Source organism: Bombus fervidus, chromosome 9 (genome assembly GCF_041682495.2).
Source record: "Bombus fervidus isolate BK054 chromosome 9, iyBomFerv1, whole genome shotgun sequence".
Lineage (NCBI taxonomy): Eukaryota > Metazoa > Arthropoda > Insecta > Hymenoptera > Apidae > Bombus > Bombus fervidus.
The window spans coordinates 13,788,865-13,807,596 of record NC_091525.1 but is presented as its reverse complement, the minus strand read 5'-3'; the positions used below and the strand labels follow the sequence as shown (position 1 = coordinate 13,807,596).

Genomic DNA, 18,732 nt, shown 5'->3' with positions numbered 1-18,732 from the left:
TTTCGCTTAAAAGTTATTTAAAAGCAAATCATTTAACGTAGAATTTCCCCTTGTGACGTTTAGATTAATCGAATTGCGTGCATGTGCGTTGGTGGCTGACGTAAACGCGTTCAAAGGGTTTTCGATGGTCGCCGATTGACGCGAACGAGTTTGAGGAAAAGTCTCCTTGTGCGTACACGCCCCGTAGCGAATAATTTAATCGGTGCCACGAACGGTTTTCTGCCTGATCGAGAACCGATCGCGATCACGTTCAGCCTTGCTCACGTTCAGACGAGGCTGCGTAAGGTCGGAAACCAGTCCAGTTGGATTTTTCTTCGTCCCGTAGACGCGCTGGCTAGCTCACATCCGCCTCCGGAATCGCACGTGAGCGTGACTCTTAAACAACCGCACATAAACGTCCCTGACACTTTATTCACTTTCTTTCCCTTTTCGTTCCTCAAATATTTAAGAATTTTTCTAACTAAATGCGACGCTAGTCGAACTACCGGTTGTTCATAGATTTCTTCTTTGATATTCGGAATAATAGAGAAATTCTTATCCAGACATTTTTTATTCAGAGCGCGGCCTATTGTTAGTTCTACTTTAGATCGCGCGTTCATTACGCTTTCAATTCAATTCGCATTCTTTCGTCTTGTTTCTACGAATAGAGATTTTTTTTTTGATTAAACGTGTCACTAATTGAGCTATTCGATCCCTAGTAAATTTCTTCTTTACTCTTTCACGCATCAGAGTGATTTCTAGCTACGGTTTTCTATCCAAAGCGTTGTGTTTTCTTCTAATTCGACGTTATTTTCCAATCACGTGTTTTTGCGGAAATTCAAGGGACTCGATTGCAGAGGAATTTCGTCGTAAACGTGCTCCGTGTTCGAGTCGAAGTCGCTTTGGAGGTGAATCCGCGTCGCTGATGGTCGATCGTAATGATCCTCTTGCAGAAGACCTAGGAAATGTGAAATAAAAACAAAGAATTATGAAATAAAGGAAATAGTAATAGGATGAATAATAGATTCTGGAGAAGGAATGGCGAATAAATCTTCGTAGAAAGAAGTCTGTATATGCTCACCGTGTAAATTGCCAGATATACGAAGACCGATCGTGGCAGCTCCATTGGCATAGTTGCTCGTGAGATCGTCGTTAGTCATCGATGGCATCGCTATAGACTCGGGAGCAAACAGTGGTACCAGGCGTATTGGAGTTTCTACGATAGAATCATACATGGAACATGTCTATGGTTAAATAGCTTTTAATTTAAGTAGAAGTTTGTTTATCGAGTAAATTTGTTTCCCGGAAGACGAATGAAAAAGAAGCTAAATATTATACTCGATTCACCCTTTAGTCTTACGGTCTTTACTTTTATAAAACTTGATTTTTTCGACCATCGAAGTAACAGCGTATGTTACAGCACCATGAGCGAGGAATCGAACGCAGTGGCCTTGGAGAAAAAGGGAAAACGCGTTACCGGATACCGTTTTAATTCTCCTCGAATAAACCACGCTCGAAGAGTGCTTCAAGATGGTCATCGAGTTAAAATTACGTGGACGAAATCGAGGTCAAGGACACGTAGACTTAATCCAGATATGAAAACGCAGGATTTTTCGAAAAGCGTAGCACTCACGGGGAAGAGTACCGGTGACTATCGATGAGATTTTCGTTGCGCTCGAATTTTCTTGGTTCTTCGTTTTCCCTTCTTCGTAGATCGAGATTCTTGTTGCTTCCAATAGCTTCGAACGCATGTGGAGAACCATCACCACTGTTACCGAGGTCAGACCCAGCGATACGATCGATGCTATCACGATTAGAGCGATGTCCATGGAAATTGGGGCCGGTTGAACGTCTGTTCGAAGTTATTATTACTATTAGACTGCGAATATTTGCGTAAATTTATATTCTTCATAATGACGATTAATAAAATACAGCGAGCTTCGATACCAGACGAAAGTCTTGAGAATTATATAGTGATCGCACTTGTGGTTGGCATTTAATATTCGAAATTAAAACATATCTCACACTAACGAGTGTTTGACATAAATTATTCGATATGTTCTCGTACAGAATGGCGAGCTGCGTCGACTAATTTATCGAAAAATATGAGATTCCACTTAAAATCCTGATGTATATTACCTTTATGTATATTTTTGACGTAATCGATTTTAGGCGGACCGATGTCCTGCAGATCGATGTTATCATCGACGTGTCTCGCAAACGAGTTTTTCATCGCGAATTTCCCTCGATCCCTGTCCAGGTTGCCCCTCCGTTCCGGTACGGAAACCCAAACGACGACAGGCTTGGCGGTGCTCGAGTTTCCGTCGTCGGGAGCTTGTGCCCTAATTTTCTTCTCATCCGTAGTCGAGACGTTGGTAGTTTCCAGGCTCGTTGTTTTACTAGGATTATCCGTCGTGGCAAGTATTTCGTGCATATCTTCCAACGATTCGTCAAATGGAACAACGATCATTACATAAATTACATAAATCTATTTGCCATCGATCTCCTCTTATTTAAAGCCAAGATATTTGCTCGACGTGCTGTGTATTTAGGATCGCGACTTTCCACTAACGGTTGCATCACGTAAATAAATATCTAACGCGTCGTCTTATCGACTATCAGACTGCGAAATGTTTTGATAAATTTCGAGGTACAAAAATGCACGGAGAACGCGTATACCATATTCGTATATACGTATATATATGTATATAAATTAGTAAGTAAAACGATTTCTTGACTAAATATCATCTTTAAATATTTTGATAATTAATTCTTATATCATACATCGATTAACTGTATATCATTCTTACAATATTCTTGCGTCAATATATTTGCTACTATACCACGAATAGTTCTGTAACGTTTCTGTAAACAGCGGCATACTTTTATTTTAAAAGTAACATATATATGTGCGTATGTGTTTCGTGCTTTCTTGCAGCTGTAACTTCTCCGTAAACGCATAAACCGTCGTTTATTACCTTTCGTGGTAGTTTCTGCCGTTTCCAAAATTCGCGAAGTCTCTCTATCGAGTTGAACGATCGTGAAATTGACGGTAACGCTGTTTCCCTCGTCCGCGTTTCGGGAATAGCTGCTGTTCTCCACGGAGACCGTGTTATCCAGATCATCGTGAACGCATCGACCTGTTTCTGGATGACATTCGTCGATCGAATCCTTGCAGTCGCATAGAAACGCGCATCCAGGTCCCCAGCGACCGTTCGGACACGGCTCATTGCACCTGGAGGTGAAAACCGCGATTACGTATGCCACGCGAAGCGAGCGTGTGTCACGGTATGCATTATTGGAGCACTTATTAGGCTGTGTTTCAATCAACAGGTTGTACAGCGTGTTCGTGTAATTCTACGATAAACACGACGCGTAGAAATCGATAGAACTTGTTGAGTCAATCTAGTCACCATGAATCATAATCTTTTTTCTTCTTCGCTTTTTAACGTCGCTATTCTTTCAAGAATCTATTTTAGTTCTTATTAATCGCGCGATCGTTACACGAAGCGTGCAGTAACTGTAACAACGCCAATTATCGAGAGGAATCGTTATCTAACTAAGCAACGTTGTTCCTTTAACCCAGATTACATTCCACCGTCAGTCTGTGCTCTATCATCGATCACGTATTTCACACGGGCAAATTTTTCCGTCGTCTAATGTTTGCTAGAAGAGTGACACGATTACCAGAAATACATTTTCGTATAGATCGAGGCGAAAGGATCGACGAGGATGTAACTCCTCGCGCCGAAAATGTATGCAATTTAGTGGGCACAAGAATCTCCTCCATCTCTATTTGAAGAAATAAAATATCATGGGAAAGTTCCATTGTTCGAAAATTTCTGCCTCTCTATTTGAACGTGGCAGATTTTAGCGTAATTCAAAATCAACGACTTTCGAACGCTGTCACTGTTCTAACAAAGCGATGACGTATGTATATTTATAGATGATCTTACATTTCTGCACGTAATCCTGGCGGGCAAACACAGTGTCCATTTACGGGATTGCAAGGTACATTCTCGGTACAGTTGCATTTCTCTTTGCACTCCAAGCCCCACGTTCCCGGCGGACATACTGCGAATAAAACAGAGCGGATTCTCTCGCGAATCGTGATGTAATTATCGATTAAACTGCGAAGTTTGCGCATTTTTTCCTACATTTTCTCCCGATTAGCTCCAACTAATGAACGATGTACAACGTAATGTAATGTGCGACGAATGAATCAACCACCTGGTCGTTACTTTTACGTTTTCTCGAGTAAGCGATACCTTGACGCGTGCAGGACGCGAAAGAGAGCGGGGAGAACACGGCCGAGTATCGAATCACCGATTTCAGAATCGTAACAACGGCTAGGTGAAAATTATTCGCTGCTCGCACGCGTTCTTACGACTACGGAAGGTCGGCCTGTTTCATCGAGCGTGAAATATATCCGCCCTATTGCGGACTTTCGTAGTTTGTTCATTTCGAGTTCCGCGAAGCGACCGCTTGTCCGTGTTAACAAGAAATACGCGATCGCGATCGAAGGGCTCGCGACACGTACGATTTTTCTCCATTTTTTTCTTTTTTTAAGCGAAGGAATGTTTCAACATCTTTAATTTCTGATCGATACACGATATACCAAATATATAGACAGAGGAGCAAAATAGATTCACCGGTATCGCAGTTGTCATCCTCATAGCCGGGAATACAGTGGCACCGATTTGGCGAGGTACAAATTCCCGACGGGCATTTTTCACAAACAGGCACGCATTTGATGCCCGAAGGCGATGCCTCCTCGTTGTTCGACGAGATCGTTTTGTATCCTTCGCAGCATTCCTTTATAATCCTGGTCTTTGACTCAGTCTGCGAACAAAATCTTTGTTAACCATCTATAAGGCTACATGACTTAAAAAACGACATATTTTATGTTTACTTTGTTATTGCGCTATTATTCCATCGCCGAGTAATTCGCTTATAACAGTTATTAGTTATCGATTTTTCCATTAGAATGGCGAAGCGCGAGCGATAAGAAATCAGGTTACAAACAGTTCGTTAATCTTAATACTTGTTGGAACATACGCGATACATCGTTATATAAATATAATGGCATGTAGTCGTCCGCCAAAGTCTTTTAACAAAGTTGAAAGCGGTAGAAACTTTACGAATACGACAGTTTCTTTAATTGGGATACTTTAACTTATCGTGACATTATCTTATATTGGGAGAATCTGCTTCGGTTTTCCTAATTGCTACTGCAGATAAACATGCGATTTATTCAAACCGAGTAATAGAATAGTAGATTGAATAAACGTCTAGCTCCGAATGATACCGTAGTTGGAAAAACGATAAAAGAACAAAAACCAGGCCGCCTAAGCCATCGAACGAAGCTGTTCTGGCAACGTGGCTACTGGATCTTTGGAAAAGATCCCATTTTTCCCAGCCAGTGCCTGAAACGAGATCCCAATCGTCGATAAGGAAAGCAGAGCAATCGCGGAACAAAGGCAAGAGGAAAATGTTGGCGCGTGCAAGCGTGTATAGGTTTCGTTCGTAATACATTGTAAGTGGATACGCGCGAGAAAAGCAAAGTCCACGTCTCTAAATTACACGCTTCTCTTTCTCTTTACCTTTCCTTCTTATTTTGCTATACCGACGAATGAAAGTAATAGTCCCGAGCATGAAACTAATTTCCACCAATACTTCGTTTGCAGACTTTTTCCATTTTTCTTACATTTTTGACTTTTACGTCACTCGATAGTCAAGAAGAATTATCTTAATACGAAATAATCGAAGGGACTAACGTGGTAGCGTGGTATATCTTCTAATTTCTATATATATTTTCCGATTGGTTTCAAATTTGACCAATATACTCACGATAGTCGTGTCACATTGCGGTGTTAACGCGTCAAAATGTTTAATTTAACGTATATAATTAATTAATTTATTTTTATTAATTCAACGTATAAAAGTCTTCTATGGTAAACGTATGGAAATATTTTCGCGAGATACAATTACAGAAACGCATAATTTGTGTAAGAAAGATGGAGATGTATCGAACCTTAATTATATTTTTTAACGAACAATTATTTAATTTATTATTAGAGCAGTAGAGAAAGTCAAACGTGGACCAAGATCGTTTTTGTTACATGCCCGTCAATTTTAATAGCCAAATTTCCTTTCTTCGTTAAGTGCTCACGATTTATATGCGACTGGTCAGACTGGTCGATCGACCAGTTTCAAATGTCAGTGTATCTTTTAATCGGTATGTTCATTGGCAAACGAAGAAAACATCGCTTCTCGTCCAAGCATCGATGAAGCAACGAAGCGGTAGATTGCTCGTTTGATATTTTTGCGTGTCAAACGTTATCGTTCAAAGTCAATTTATGCTTATTACATTTCTTCCGGGAGGGAATTCACGCGATTCGCATTCAATGAAACTATCGATGGTTTTGCAGATCGTTGTGAAAGATAAAGTCGATTAATGTCCATAAATGACGCCATCGATTCGATACAATGTTGTAATTAGTATCTGTTTGTTCGAACTAGAGATTCGTTACGCGAATGAACGTTTTACAGCTTCTTAACGTCGTTTATTGCGCGTTAATAAGTGGAGGAAAACTCGATAACGTTTACCGTTCGTCCTGCATCGAATCTTCGTATTTTAGGAAATATCGTTTCCTAATATGTTTCGAAACATGTCATTTTTTGTTACGTTAACCACGACGTATTAAGATTGCAAATTTTAGGATAGTTTTACTCTTACGAAGCGTAGCTTGTGAATTAAAAAATATGCAAAATATTTAAATTGTATAATATTCATCGAACGAAACGAGTTCTTGTTTGAGTTCCATTTCTTTTAGTCGTATTTATGAAAACCGGAATCTGCATAATCGTCCGTAACCTGATTATTATAGCATTATGCACATCCGAAACGAGTTTCGTTTCGACGAGACTAGATAGAGTCGGGAAGATCGAATCAAGTATTGGTCGTAAGAAGCGATCAGTAGTCATCCTCGATCGAATAATAAATAACTAATGATAAAGTCAGAAAGATATACTGGACGTTAATGAAGTCACGCTATTACGGTAAAATGTGTAATTTGAAATTCTACCAGGAAACAGTTCTTAATGTGTCAATTAACGACGTCATTTTACGATTCCGATGAGTCTTTCGACATCGATCAAAGTTCGTTACACGTAAATACTCGGTCCAGATCGTGGCTCGGCGTTTCAACGAACGGAATAGATTTAATCCGGCAATTCCACGAATCGATAAATAATCAGTCGGTTTTCATAGACCGACATAGATCATTCGTACGAGTCGATCTCATGCATAAAGTCAATGCACGTAATCCTCGTTGCGCGATTTCCGTCTTTCTTGAAAGTTTTACGTACTTGCTAAGATATCGCGTGTCTCGTTCCTTCTAATTCGTGTCTTTTCACGAAGCTAGTCGCAAAAACCGTAAGCAGGCGTTCCAGGCCTCTTAAGTTTCTCTGTACAGCGATTTACAAAAGTATTCGATTCGATGCTTGCATTAAGCTTGGACCCGGTCTTTCTATCGGTTATAAAGATCCTTCTTAATTCGGTTTATATCACAATATTATTCACTTGTCTTACTTTCTTGTAATTTGGTAGCTATCAATTAATGGCTCGCAAAAGTATTTATATGATTTTACGAATACGCGTATCGTGTGTCGTAAAACTAAAGTCACGCGACTTGTTTCATTCTCTGCTTTTAAAGCCTCTGAATTGCACATTTTAGAAACAGAATATGAAATATTTAATCGACAGAATACTTTTGTCATTGACTGTATTTCCTTTAATATCATTTAAAGTAATATCCTGCGCGCATAATCCAAATCCTGAGAAATTCTATTAACGTTTTACTGTATCCCACCATGTAAGACATATATTATTAAATTATACCGCGTGAATTAGTTAATCGAGGGTTTTGCGTATGTTTTCTTCTTTACAGCGGACAACATATAGAAACGTTTTGCTTAATTGTGTTGCGCAACAAGTTGACAGGTTCGATCGATGGAAAGAATTAATTACGACAAGATAGAATTAGCGTGATTAATAATCACGACACGGTAATTGTGACAATATTTACGATGTGGTAGTTGTAACAGAAAGTAGCACGGACGGATCTGTTTACGTAACACCTGTCTCTTCTTCTTTATAATCCTACCAAATAATTGCTTTCGACTATTTTCTACGATCTTATACGTTTCCCGTTGTCACTGTTACGTTAAACATTCCGAATTTTTGTCATCGGCATTTTGTAAATCGGATAATTCATTTAGTATTTACAGGTGGTTTAATTAAACTCTAGATATTTTCACTGGCACTGAAGTTGAGCGAATTGTCTGGCTATGAAATAATCGATGACTATACCCGATTGTCTACGTATCTCGTTTAATAATATAGAAAATATATTTTTCTTTTTCCTTATATAACGAACCATACTTTTGTCTTCCTCTATATGACATGTCGTAGTTAGAACAGTGAATTTTTCAATTACGATAGACGCGATCCTAATTCGATGCCTAGCAATTGTAAACGCTCCGTAAGAAGCAGATTTAAATTCCAACTAACAAACGTATCACGTAATGGTTTAAAAATTGTGTAATTAACGGTATCGCTGTTTTCTTTTCTTTGCTTTGCCGTTCGTCAGAAAACATCAAACGACCTCGGGATGTCGAACGTCAGCTTCGTGTCCGTTTTCTTTGCACCAATGCTGTCTCGCGTTTCTCCCCTTCCTTTCGAACCTCGTGTTCACATCCGATCCTTTACATCGCTCCATTTTTCTAGGACATCCTAGTCACTTTCGAAAAAAGCTACTAAAGTTTCTTGTTATATATTTACACGTCACTCGTATCATAACACGCCGTTTACGAACGTCTAGATCTACTTTGAAACGCGTTCAAGGCCTACCCGCATTGTCTTACCAATGCTTCCCATTGCTACTATCTCCGAGGTTACCTAATTGCTATCATTCCGATTAATATCCGCGTGTTTCAATGCTAAACTCGGCGCTCTTTCTTCTTACTTTATTTCTTCCTATCGTCATTGTTAAATGCTACTATTAACTCGATACATGTCAAGTATTTCCTCCTGAATAAAATTTTAATCATCGTATATTCAACCAAATGAATTTGATCGATCGCACTCGATACCTACTTTCACAAGGTTTTCAATTTCTTTCGTTATCTTTGATTCACAAGGATTATCAAATCTAGAAACGAACAATTTTTGAAATGGATTTGTTACTCACAGCTGTCTCGCTTACAACCTCTTTTAACATATGTATTCAAAAGCTTCTCCCTAAACAGATTTCCAAAAAATACAACGTATTTATCGATACTGTTGAAGTGGTCGTCGCTTCTAAGAAAACTCTACGTCTGGTCTTTTAATTTTCTCAAGCACCGAAGCCATCGACAGCGCATAGACAAAAGACCGCGTCGAGGGCAAACCATAAACTGTACACAGGCGACGTTGGCTTCAGGGTTTTCAGTCATAGCGTTTCACTGCCAGCGTGCGGATTTGGATCAGCTCGTATTATATTCCCAACTTTGTATTTACATTTCAGCATTTAAAATATAAATTTTCTACCTTACAATTTATCCACGCGTTCCTTTGTATTCACATACATCTAATAATCTCGACGGATACGTTGCTCCTCGATCGGATTACGTTTCATCGCATTTATTTAGCAAACTGTGAACGAGCCTACGACTCAACCTAATAATTCTTAGAGCCGCTGTATCTTTCTCTACGCTTCTGTTATGCAACCGTTCGTGTAGTACGGAGCAAAACGCCGCTCGATGTTCCTACGTAATAAATATTAAACGCTACTCTAGCCGTGAGAGACTTGGGTAACGTGCTATATACACCGAACGTTCGATGCTTCATCTTTTTCTCATGGGGATACGCTCTCATTGTTGGCATCGCACCGCGACTGCGTGTCTCTCGTTTACGCTACTGTACACGTTTCGCGTTTCTATGGACGTTCTATAAAAATGACATCTTTTCTTCCGTTTTCGATACAAGTTCTATAAAAACTGCCATTTTCTTCTTGGTTTTGTATTGGTTTGAGAACGAGGCTGTAATCGATCTTCGTTTTGATTCGACGAGAATATTCTTAAGCGTTTCGATCACTCTCCTCTGTTATTCTACTTAAAACAACTCCACTACGAAGATTTCTCCGGAGCTGCATTTAGATCGAGAATTGAATAACACCAGCGACAAATATAGAACAACGATTCGAAAGAGTGGGTTGGATATCAAGGCGTCGCAGCGATCTGTTTATCGGACAAAAAAAGTTGAACAACTACGTACACCTACGCGTGAAATCCGCTGTACGAAAGTGTTCTCGTGGGCGCGTGTTCTTCACGATTTTCCATTCCGGAGCAGCTGTTCTTGAGTTTAATGCGCTTGGTCGATTGCGAAAGCGAGGAATTTAGACGAGGCCCCTTTTCTCTTCCGGAAATTTGTTATCTCGATCATCGGCTAACTGCGCGTACACGCACGAGCCGAGCTCGAAACAGTTGCTCGGTGCTCGATCCGATCGAGAAGTTACCCCCTGATTCGTGTCTTTCGATTCTCTTTGGAGAAAGTTTCGGACGTAAGTTAGAAGGGTACCGTGTGTCCAAGTTTATTCGACATCGATTGGAAACAATCGGAACACCGACGTTTCCTTGCGAAAGAGTTACGCTGTCGGACCATTTCGTTGTAGGTACTGTTGGTAGAAGAGATATCGTGAGATCGTAAAATTGGTCATGGTCGAAAAAATAATTTCACTTCGGTAGATCCGTGGCGATAGCGCACTGATATAGCAAATTAAAGACGAATTAATAATTAGCAGTAAATAAATCGATGAAATGAATTGTGTACCGAGAAACTTGACAATAGCATACGGTCTTCCCTTTTTACGATCATATCGATGTACCGCCCTACTTTAAATACGATTTTAGTTGGTATAAAATTGAAACAAAAATTCTTTCATGTTTTCTTCGAACTTAAGAATCTTTTTAACGAAGAAAAGTAAAAGGAAAGGAAAGAGAAAATACACTGGCTGGAGAAGAAAATGGCAAGAAGAACGCAGCAGAGTTAATTTATGTTCTCAGAGTATCTCTTTCAGCAAATATACATCTCCTATTGACGCAGAGAAACAGAGAGGCGCTTTTTTTTCTACGGTTCGACCACATTTGCATTAACCACCGCGCTCACTTTCTTCCGGCAGCAGTTGCTCCACATGTGGACGCAAATCGTTGCGTAAGATCGTGTAACGGGTTTCGATCGAGGATTATATTAGCTGGCTACCGAAATCATTGTCGGAATCTTGATCCATTGCGAGATAAATAGGAAACACCGCGTGGATCACAGTCTAATTGATCAATCGTGGCTCGATGGTGATTAGTTTGCTGGTATATGGTAATTATCGAGCGGAGTATGGCGAGTATGGTGTAAAATGGCCAGGAATGGCACTTTATCCGCAAAAAATTGTACGAGTAATCACGACCGGTGTCTTTTTGTTCGGATCCCAACGTGGACGCGTGTCACGTGTTGCAAAATCCATCGGATCGTTCCACTTAACGTAACGCTGATACACTTTCTACTCAATTCCTTTAATAATGTCAAATCAGTCGACGATCACTGTGAATTGAAAAGGATAAACTCATATTTTTTATAAATGCAAGTAAATTGGTAAGATCTAAATTGTTTCACTCTCTGAGTCGATTTTAGTGATTCGTAAAAATACATCGCTACCTATGGCAAGATCGTACAACGAGACGCGAGGATGAAAAGATGCGGTTGATAATTTACCTTCCAAGACTCGTACACTGCCATAAACTGTTATTCGATTAAGAAAGGAGAAAATAGATTTAAAGAAGCAAAGGAAACGATTCAAATAAACGAAAGAAGGAAGGAAGGAAGGAAGGAATAAACCGCACGGTAGAACACGAGGTGTGAATGTAAAATAGCGCGAAGACATAACACGATGTTAATTACGCCAGAGAAATACCTGATTCTTCGACGATCGCTACGTCCCACGGAGAAATAAGGAAAACGATATCATTTTCGCAAGATCGAAGTTGGATAGCACTAATTTTAGAAACTTTTTACTTTAACGGTAATTAACGTCTTTCATTGTAAGAGATAAGAAGCGTGGAACTGTTTTACTGGTTGTGCAACTGCGCGTTCTTTCTTGCAACTCTTCGCGTATAAAAATCCTGCGATGTATTTTAATAAATCGCACGCAACACTACACGTTCGTTAACGGTTTCTAATTTCCACGTTAGCTCGTCGGTGTATGTTTCAATCGTTAAACAGGAAGCGGTTAAACGACTCGGTTAAACGAACGCTATACCTACGTAACGATACTCGAAACGATATATTTCACGTTCTAAGCGCTACTTGGAAAACCGAACGTCGGTGAACGTTTCTTACAGAATACCTTACGGGAAATTTTCTTCGTGCTTTGGTCGATCGCGTGAAAACGCATCGGAAGAACGTTGCTCGCGTTTCGCTGCGATTCGTTATCCCGCCGCCAATATGCAAATTCTTTCTTATTTCCGTCTGCAATGGCAAGTTACTCTTTTCACGCAACTCGAACGACACAAGAGGTTCGGTCCAGACACATCTTTCGATTCTTGCGCCCACAATACCATTTTCAGACGTTTCATTAGACATTACAAGACACTCGCTTTCCCTGTAATTAACTCGCACGGTCTTATCCACCGTGAGAGCGAGAGAGCGATCGAAACGACAGAGGCGGAAGAAGACTTTTGCCACTGTGCTTTTATTGCTGCGTGTAACGGGCAACATTACATACTCGTTGGTGGATTTATTGCAAATTTCTCGGGTCATTCTGGTCTTTCCTCTCCTCGTGCTCGAACGTAGGAGGAATGTCTTTTCGTAAGAGTTTCCGGCGAGATACGAACTGACGAAACTTGCAATTTTTTCTCGACGTTTATCAAAAGGTGTTACTCATATTAACAGACTACGGATGTTTCTAATTAAGTGGCACGCGCTTGATTACAATTTTTTATAAAATTAGCAATTTTATCGGTCGTAGTTAATTACTTTCTATTTAACTCAAGTGCTAGAAATCATTTTCTCGAATGGCGTTTTACGGTGTTAAACAGACGAACAAATCGGTAAACGTACAACGAAACACTCTATGTCTGACGAGTTAAAAACAGTACAGCGGTTATGGAGAAATTCGAACGAAACAAAATTTAAGGAAAAAGATCTGCTTACCTTCACGCGGTATCGTTGCCTCGTCTCTGTTCGTGTCTTCGGACACCTGGGTGGAATCTGCAGGCACCAAGTGAACGTGTTCACGACAACCGGTTCCGTGTACGTTTCCATCGAAGTGATCGTATAGCTGTAATGTTTGATCAATCAAGTATCTGTCTATCGCGTGATTTCCTTATCGGGAGAACACCGGTAGCGTGTCACGGGACCCAGTGACCGCGTGTTAAATTACGAACTCTGGGTTACTGTCAAGGCTCGTCCACGAAGGTGTTAAACCTCCGCATTCGGAATGTTTCGTTTATCGAACATATTCGTCATTATATATCATTATACTTACTTTTCCATCCTCGAACACACGTTGTCCGCTGAGAATACCCTCGAAGAAGATACAATCAGGAACAGGACCAACTGCCAGACCCTGGAACCGCTCATTTCAACTGCTAACAAATTTCCCTCCGCTACAATTCTCAGCCTATTCCGTCGTTATTCTTTCGCTACATGGTGCTCGATTCCGCATTACATCTCGTTGCATATTCTTGCAATATTCTTGCGTATAAGGCCAAGCGTTTTCAATAAAAATTCGATTCAATAGAAAATAAAATTTTGTTGTCGCAAAAATCTAGATCTTGAATATATATCTTTATAATTATAAGCAAATCACGAACGGTCTTCGAATGTAATCAAAGTATTGGCAAAAGTAAAACGCACCAACAATGATAAAACGTTCGACGTATGTAACTCGGACCGCAGAGAGTTCAAAATTTCAGAATTCAAAATTTTGACAGTTTTCCGTACTCACTTTTGTCGAAAGTCGTCTGCAGTGAAAGCCTGGACACCAAGGTGAACGTTCAATTAGCCATTTCAGAAAGATTCGTCGGTATATGAGGTGGTGGCTGGACGTCGGCGTAAATCGAACGAACATAGCGCATTCATCGTCTTGCGTGTCATTCTTTCGCCGGAAATGGATCGACGTATCGAGTGGTGTAAATGGCTGGTCTTTAAACGCAAAAGTGTCCCGTTACTATCGGTAAGAAGAGAAGTTACGCGCGTCGATGTCTCTAACGATCTGAGAAAACCGTTTCGCGACACTCCTTGCTCTTGTTTGCAATTTCTATCGATCCAATTACATATATCCACGGAGACGCTCGACGAGCGTCCATAAGTTTCCAATTACGTTTCCCATTTTGCGTAAAATGCAAATTATACAAGGAGTCCCGAAAAACGTGGACGATATTCTAAGAATTAATTCAGCGTTTAAAAGTAACGAAAAGAGGTCACCGGATTCAAGTTCTTGCGATCGGACATCCTGTATTTTCGCTTAGTAAATTGGATTCTTATATAGAGAGACGGAGAATGGGAAATAGAAGATTGGCTAGTGGAAAGAAACAGACGGCGTGGCGCGGCGTTGCGTTCAGACGTTGCTAGCGGAAATTGCGTCGCCCATATTTGACGTAAGAGGGACGAACGATCTCTTTCAAAGGACGTTCTTCTCGACAGGAAACGTTAAGTTGCTCCAATTGGCCGATTTACTGGGCGGTAATCAACCGAGTAACGTATTCGATAAACATACGCCTCTACGTAAATAACGAGACTCCGACGAAATATTTAAGCCATTTAGGGTCGAACGAAATAACGCGTAAAAGTTAGGCAAACACCGATAGGAAATTTAAATAACCAACGTATCGCGTACACGGTATAACATTCGCAGAAAAAACAAGAAACACGGGAATTAATTTTGCTTAATTAATTACACTTTCGACGACGAGGACTGGTAATAAAAGATATCAATTATAAAAAGATAATCAATTATAGTTTTAAAAACAAGAATTTCGCACTAAAGAGTAGATTTAAGATTCGTTCACGGAATCTTCCATACCAAGGCTAATATTCTCGCAAATTGTACGTATGTTTTCTGTTACGAACACACCGTGAAATCAATAATGGTGGCCATAGACCGCAACAAGCGACGAGCTTACACTTTCGACCGCGTCTAATGTCACCGACTGACGCTCTATCGTTCTTGGTTGGGTGGCTTCGAAACGTGGCGGTCGCCACATGTGGTTTATAATTCAATCTCTTGTCATTTTTTCCACGCTCGAGTGCTGTAACATCGGATAGGAAGATCGCAGGAGAAATATTTTCGATGTTAGTTCTGCTGTCACCGCCGTGAGAAATTCCTCGCTGATACTTTGCCTAACGCCGCTCTTGACGTATCATCGCGTCGAAAGAGAAGGCGATTGCATCGCCGAACGAATCGAGCAGCAGGCTTACGATTCAGCCGAAAACGAGATATCATCTCGCTTGTAGAGAAGCTATCTAGATTTCAGATCAGCGTGGAGAATTAACGCGAAAGATCTTAATTATCCGATTATCTCCGTTACATCCTCAACCTTGGCTTTGAAGAAGAAACTCAAACTACCCAGAGCCAATTAGTCCGTTTGGTCCAAGTGGAAATGAGATCTCGCGCGGTGAAATCTTACGATTTTGTTCGTTTACGGATATGTCATAATCGACCAAATTCTATTTTTAACACACCACCACCGATATCTTTTTGAACTCTCTCTCTTTCTGCTTGCTAATTTATATTTTACCAAGTTCAAATTTCGCTAATATAATTCTGGCAGTCGTGTTTTTCTATAGCGCCAATGATATTTCAAAATATTTTATATAACACGCATAATACACGCATAAAAGTTTTATGCGAAAAAGGAAACGTCATTTCATATGCATCAATCTTGCGCATATTGCAATCGCCATCAACAACCGCGCGATTAACTTCAACGACTTTCCATTTCTCCGTCTGGTCGTCAATAAAAATCATAGAAAGTGGATCGTCGTTACAACAGAGAACACAGGCACAACGCGGTTCGTCGTACCGTGGAATGCAAATTTCAAAGCGGTTGTCCTTATCCCGCTGCATACGCGGTAAATTGCTCCGACGACGTGGAATAACTTTATTCCGATGTTTCGTTTGAATTCGTCGCGAATCCGAAGGTACAGAGGCACGCGTTACGTGATCGACGAATTCGTTGGCGAAACGTATCGAAGGCGTGGCGAATCACTGCCCGAAACAGTCGTGCAAACTAAACTCTGTGCTCCCAAGTCAATTCGTTTTCTTCGTGCGGAATAATTTCATGTTGCGATCGAAAGAGAGAATGCGTCGCACGATCCGCGACAACCGCTGCTGCACGATGCGATTTTATGGTGTTACGTCCCGCGGGTTCGAATTGTATTTTGTCGTTGGTAGAGGCGATACGGCGATCGAAATTTATGTTTTACAACGGCCATAATTAATATTAGATTAATATTAGAGATATATCGAGGGTCTTGTACAGATTAGGATATAAATTCGTAAAGTTCGTTAGAAAAATCAGTGCATTTTTTAAGATTACGCTATCGACGCGTCTGCTCGATGGAAATCGTTCTCACGGCTTTCCGTATACGGTCGATGGGAAAATAACGATTCCTCGCTCTACACCATGCACAGTCGCGTTAATTTTCATCAAAGAATCCACAATTATGCCGCCTTGGGAGTTCTACCTTCTTCACGCTTCAGTACGTAATTTCGAACGAGATTCAAAGAATTCCAAAGAGGTCTTACACGATCTAACATCACACGGTTTCCCATGGGAAATCCCACCCCATCGGCGGGGCATAGGACACGCGAACATCCATTGAATCAATCGCACGTGGGACTCGACAGTGTGACGAAAAATCGGTTAATGATGTAACGGTTGCTCGTCTTTCATCGTGCAGGAGTTTTTATCAAGCGCTCACCGGCGTTAATTAAAATCTCACACAGTCGAGGCGGTGCTAGAGCGAACGAATTAATTGGAAAAGCTCTCACAAGTTTTCAGGGTGAGTCGAGAAACTTCCTTTCCATCTAATAGTTTCCGCCACGAATCTACATCCGTGAAACGAGAATCAACCGTTAACGCGATTTATCAAGCACAAAGGAACGATTCCACGAAGGCACTTCAATTCGAAACTCCAATCGACAACAAACTACACGGGCAACTGTATATTGTTAATCAAAAGTTTAGTATCGGTAAATGTTCCATAGAAACTAAGAATTTAAGAAAAGCTAGAATACATAGAATATCCGAGGCAAGCCTTTTATACCTAAATATTTTCTATATTTACATCTCCCATGCTTACAATATCTACTGGGTAAAACGTATCTCTACTTACACAGTGTTCGTAAAACTATGAATTTGCATAAACATCCGGAGTTTAATTCGTACTAGGAGCACTCCACCGACGAAGCATTGATACGAAACTCGTCGTAAAATTCGACATAGCTCCGGTGAGAAGAGCGATTCTAAATGTTTGATAGGCGAAAAACATACGTAAAGACAGTCTGATCCTTCGTCACATCACAACTCGTGCACAATCTTCCTTGTCGTATGATAAACCGATTAAGAATCGATATGCAGCGTGCAGCGAAAGAACGAGGGAGGACGCACCAGGTTGTATCCTGGAGACTTTGTAAAGAGGTCGAAGGCGTTGGGAGACGTCGGTGACTCTTTCACAGACCGATTCACAACTGGCTACGTAACGAGCAATTGGCGTCGCTGGCACTCGGAATGTACTTGTGGCACAATGAACTCCGACCCTAGCGACCGACAACGACGACTATACAACCGGTCAGAAGGTGGGGTCGGAAGATCCCAGAGGGGGCGGTGTTCGTGTTCTGGATCCTTTTTCCTCGTGGAAGACAGAGAACGCGCGATGGTCGGCCACTCGAGTCTCTGAAGCACCGAGGATATCCTGTCCAGAGACATTGACACTGTCCGGGGAAACTTTCGTCGAAGCGTAACGAAGTTCACGACCTACGTTCGTGTCTCTGCTTTTAGCGTTCCCTTCGAAAGGGTGCCGATGTTTAACGAAAAGAACGAAGGAGGATTCGTTGGATGGAGGTACACCATCGTTCGTAAGTATCTGGATATTGCGGTTGCGAAGTTTGACCAAAGTGCGTAAATCAACGACGAATTGATAATTAGTAAATCACGACTTTAAATTGCCTGCCAAGGGACGTTACGAAGTGTCCGGTCACTTTTCAACAACACTGTAATTCTATTCGAGAGGTTCGTTTGCACCAAGGTCTGGATTTAACGAGGCATTTTTCGTGTCGAAGATAACGACTGTCATTACGGAGAAGGTTGCGTGAATAGGACCACGAAAACTTTCTGATTGCTTGTCAAGAGCGTGTGAGATGTTTGGTCAAAGAAACGAGATAGCTTTCGCTCGAAATATCATTAATATTATTTAATAACATCCTATGGTACGTACAAGTTACACATTTTGTAAATAACGTTGTCTTACCATATATGACGAGCCAGTTTTTGAAATTATAGAATTTAAGTCTTAAAAAGTAGACCAAGATCCAACTAAACTATGGTAAGATACTTTGGACTTGGACGTACTTTGTCGAAAGTCATCGAAGAATTCGTAAAGTGTCTCGGCAATCTAGCAATCGACGACACTGGCCAGAAAGCCTGCGATTAATACGC

At 40.8% G+C, this 18,732-nt stretch overlaps 1 protein-coding gene across 6 annotated transcripts; it reads right to left on the bottom strand.

The window, feature by feature from the left end:
* Window positions 1-67: 67 nt before the first annotated feature.
* LOC139990911 (uncharacterized) lies at window positions 68-18,114 on the bottom strand. 6 transcript variants are annotated; one of them, XM_072010541.1, is made up of 11 exons: window positions 17,686-18,114; window positions 14,019-14,215; window positions 13,557-13,659; window positions 13,223-13,349; window positions 4,632-4,821; window positions 3,936-4,053; window positions 2,958-3,214; window positions 2,119-2,415; window positions 1,625-1,831; window positions 1,061-1,195; window positions 68-937 (listed from the first exon to the last, which is right to left on the bottom strand). In XM_072010541.1, the coding sequence occupies exons 3-11, from the start codon at window positions 13,649-13,651 to the stop codon at window positions 798-800; spliced, it is 1,566 nt and encodes a 521-aa protein (XP_071866642.1). In that variant the 5' UTR covers window positions 13,652-13,659; window positions 14,019-14,215; window positions 17,686-18,114; the 3' UTR covers window positions 68-797. The 6 variants fall into 6 exon arrangements, with proteins under 6 accessions (XP_071866642.1, XP_071866641.1, XP_071866637.1 ...); XM_072010540.1 differs by having other exon boundaries at window positions 1,613-1,831; window positions 13,557-13,656; window positions 17,686-18,101; XM_072010536.1 differs by having other exon boundaries at window positions 1,613-1,831; window positions 17,411-18,100.
* Between the last annotated feature and the right edge of the window lie 618 nt (window positions 18,115-18,732).

Excerpts from the sequence above, each read along its gene's own strand:
- LOC139990911 (XM_072010540.1), bottom strand. The coding sequence starts at position 13,651 with ATGAGCGGTTCCAGGGTCTGGCAGTTGGTCCTGTTCCTGATTGTATCT. Across the intron at positions 4,822-13,222 it reads GGCAACGATACCGCGTGAAG|ACTGAGTCAAAGACCAGGAT; the intron begins GTAAGCAGATCT and ends TTTTGTTCGCAG. Across the intron at positions 1,196-1,612 it reads AGTCACCGGTACTCTTCCCC|AAACTCCAATACGCCTGGTA; the intron begins GTGAGTGCTACG and ends ATTCTATCGTAG.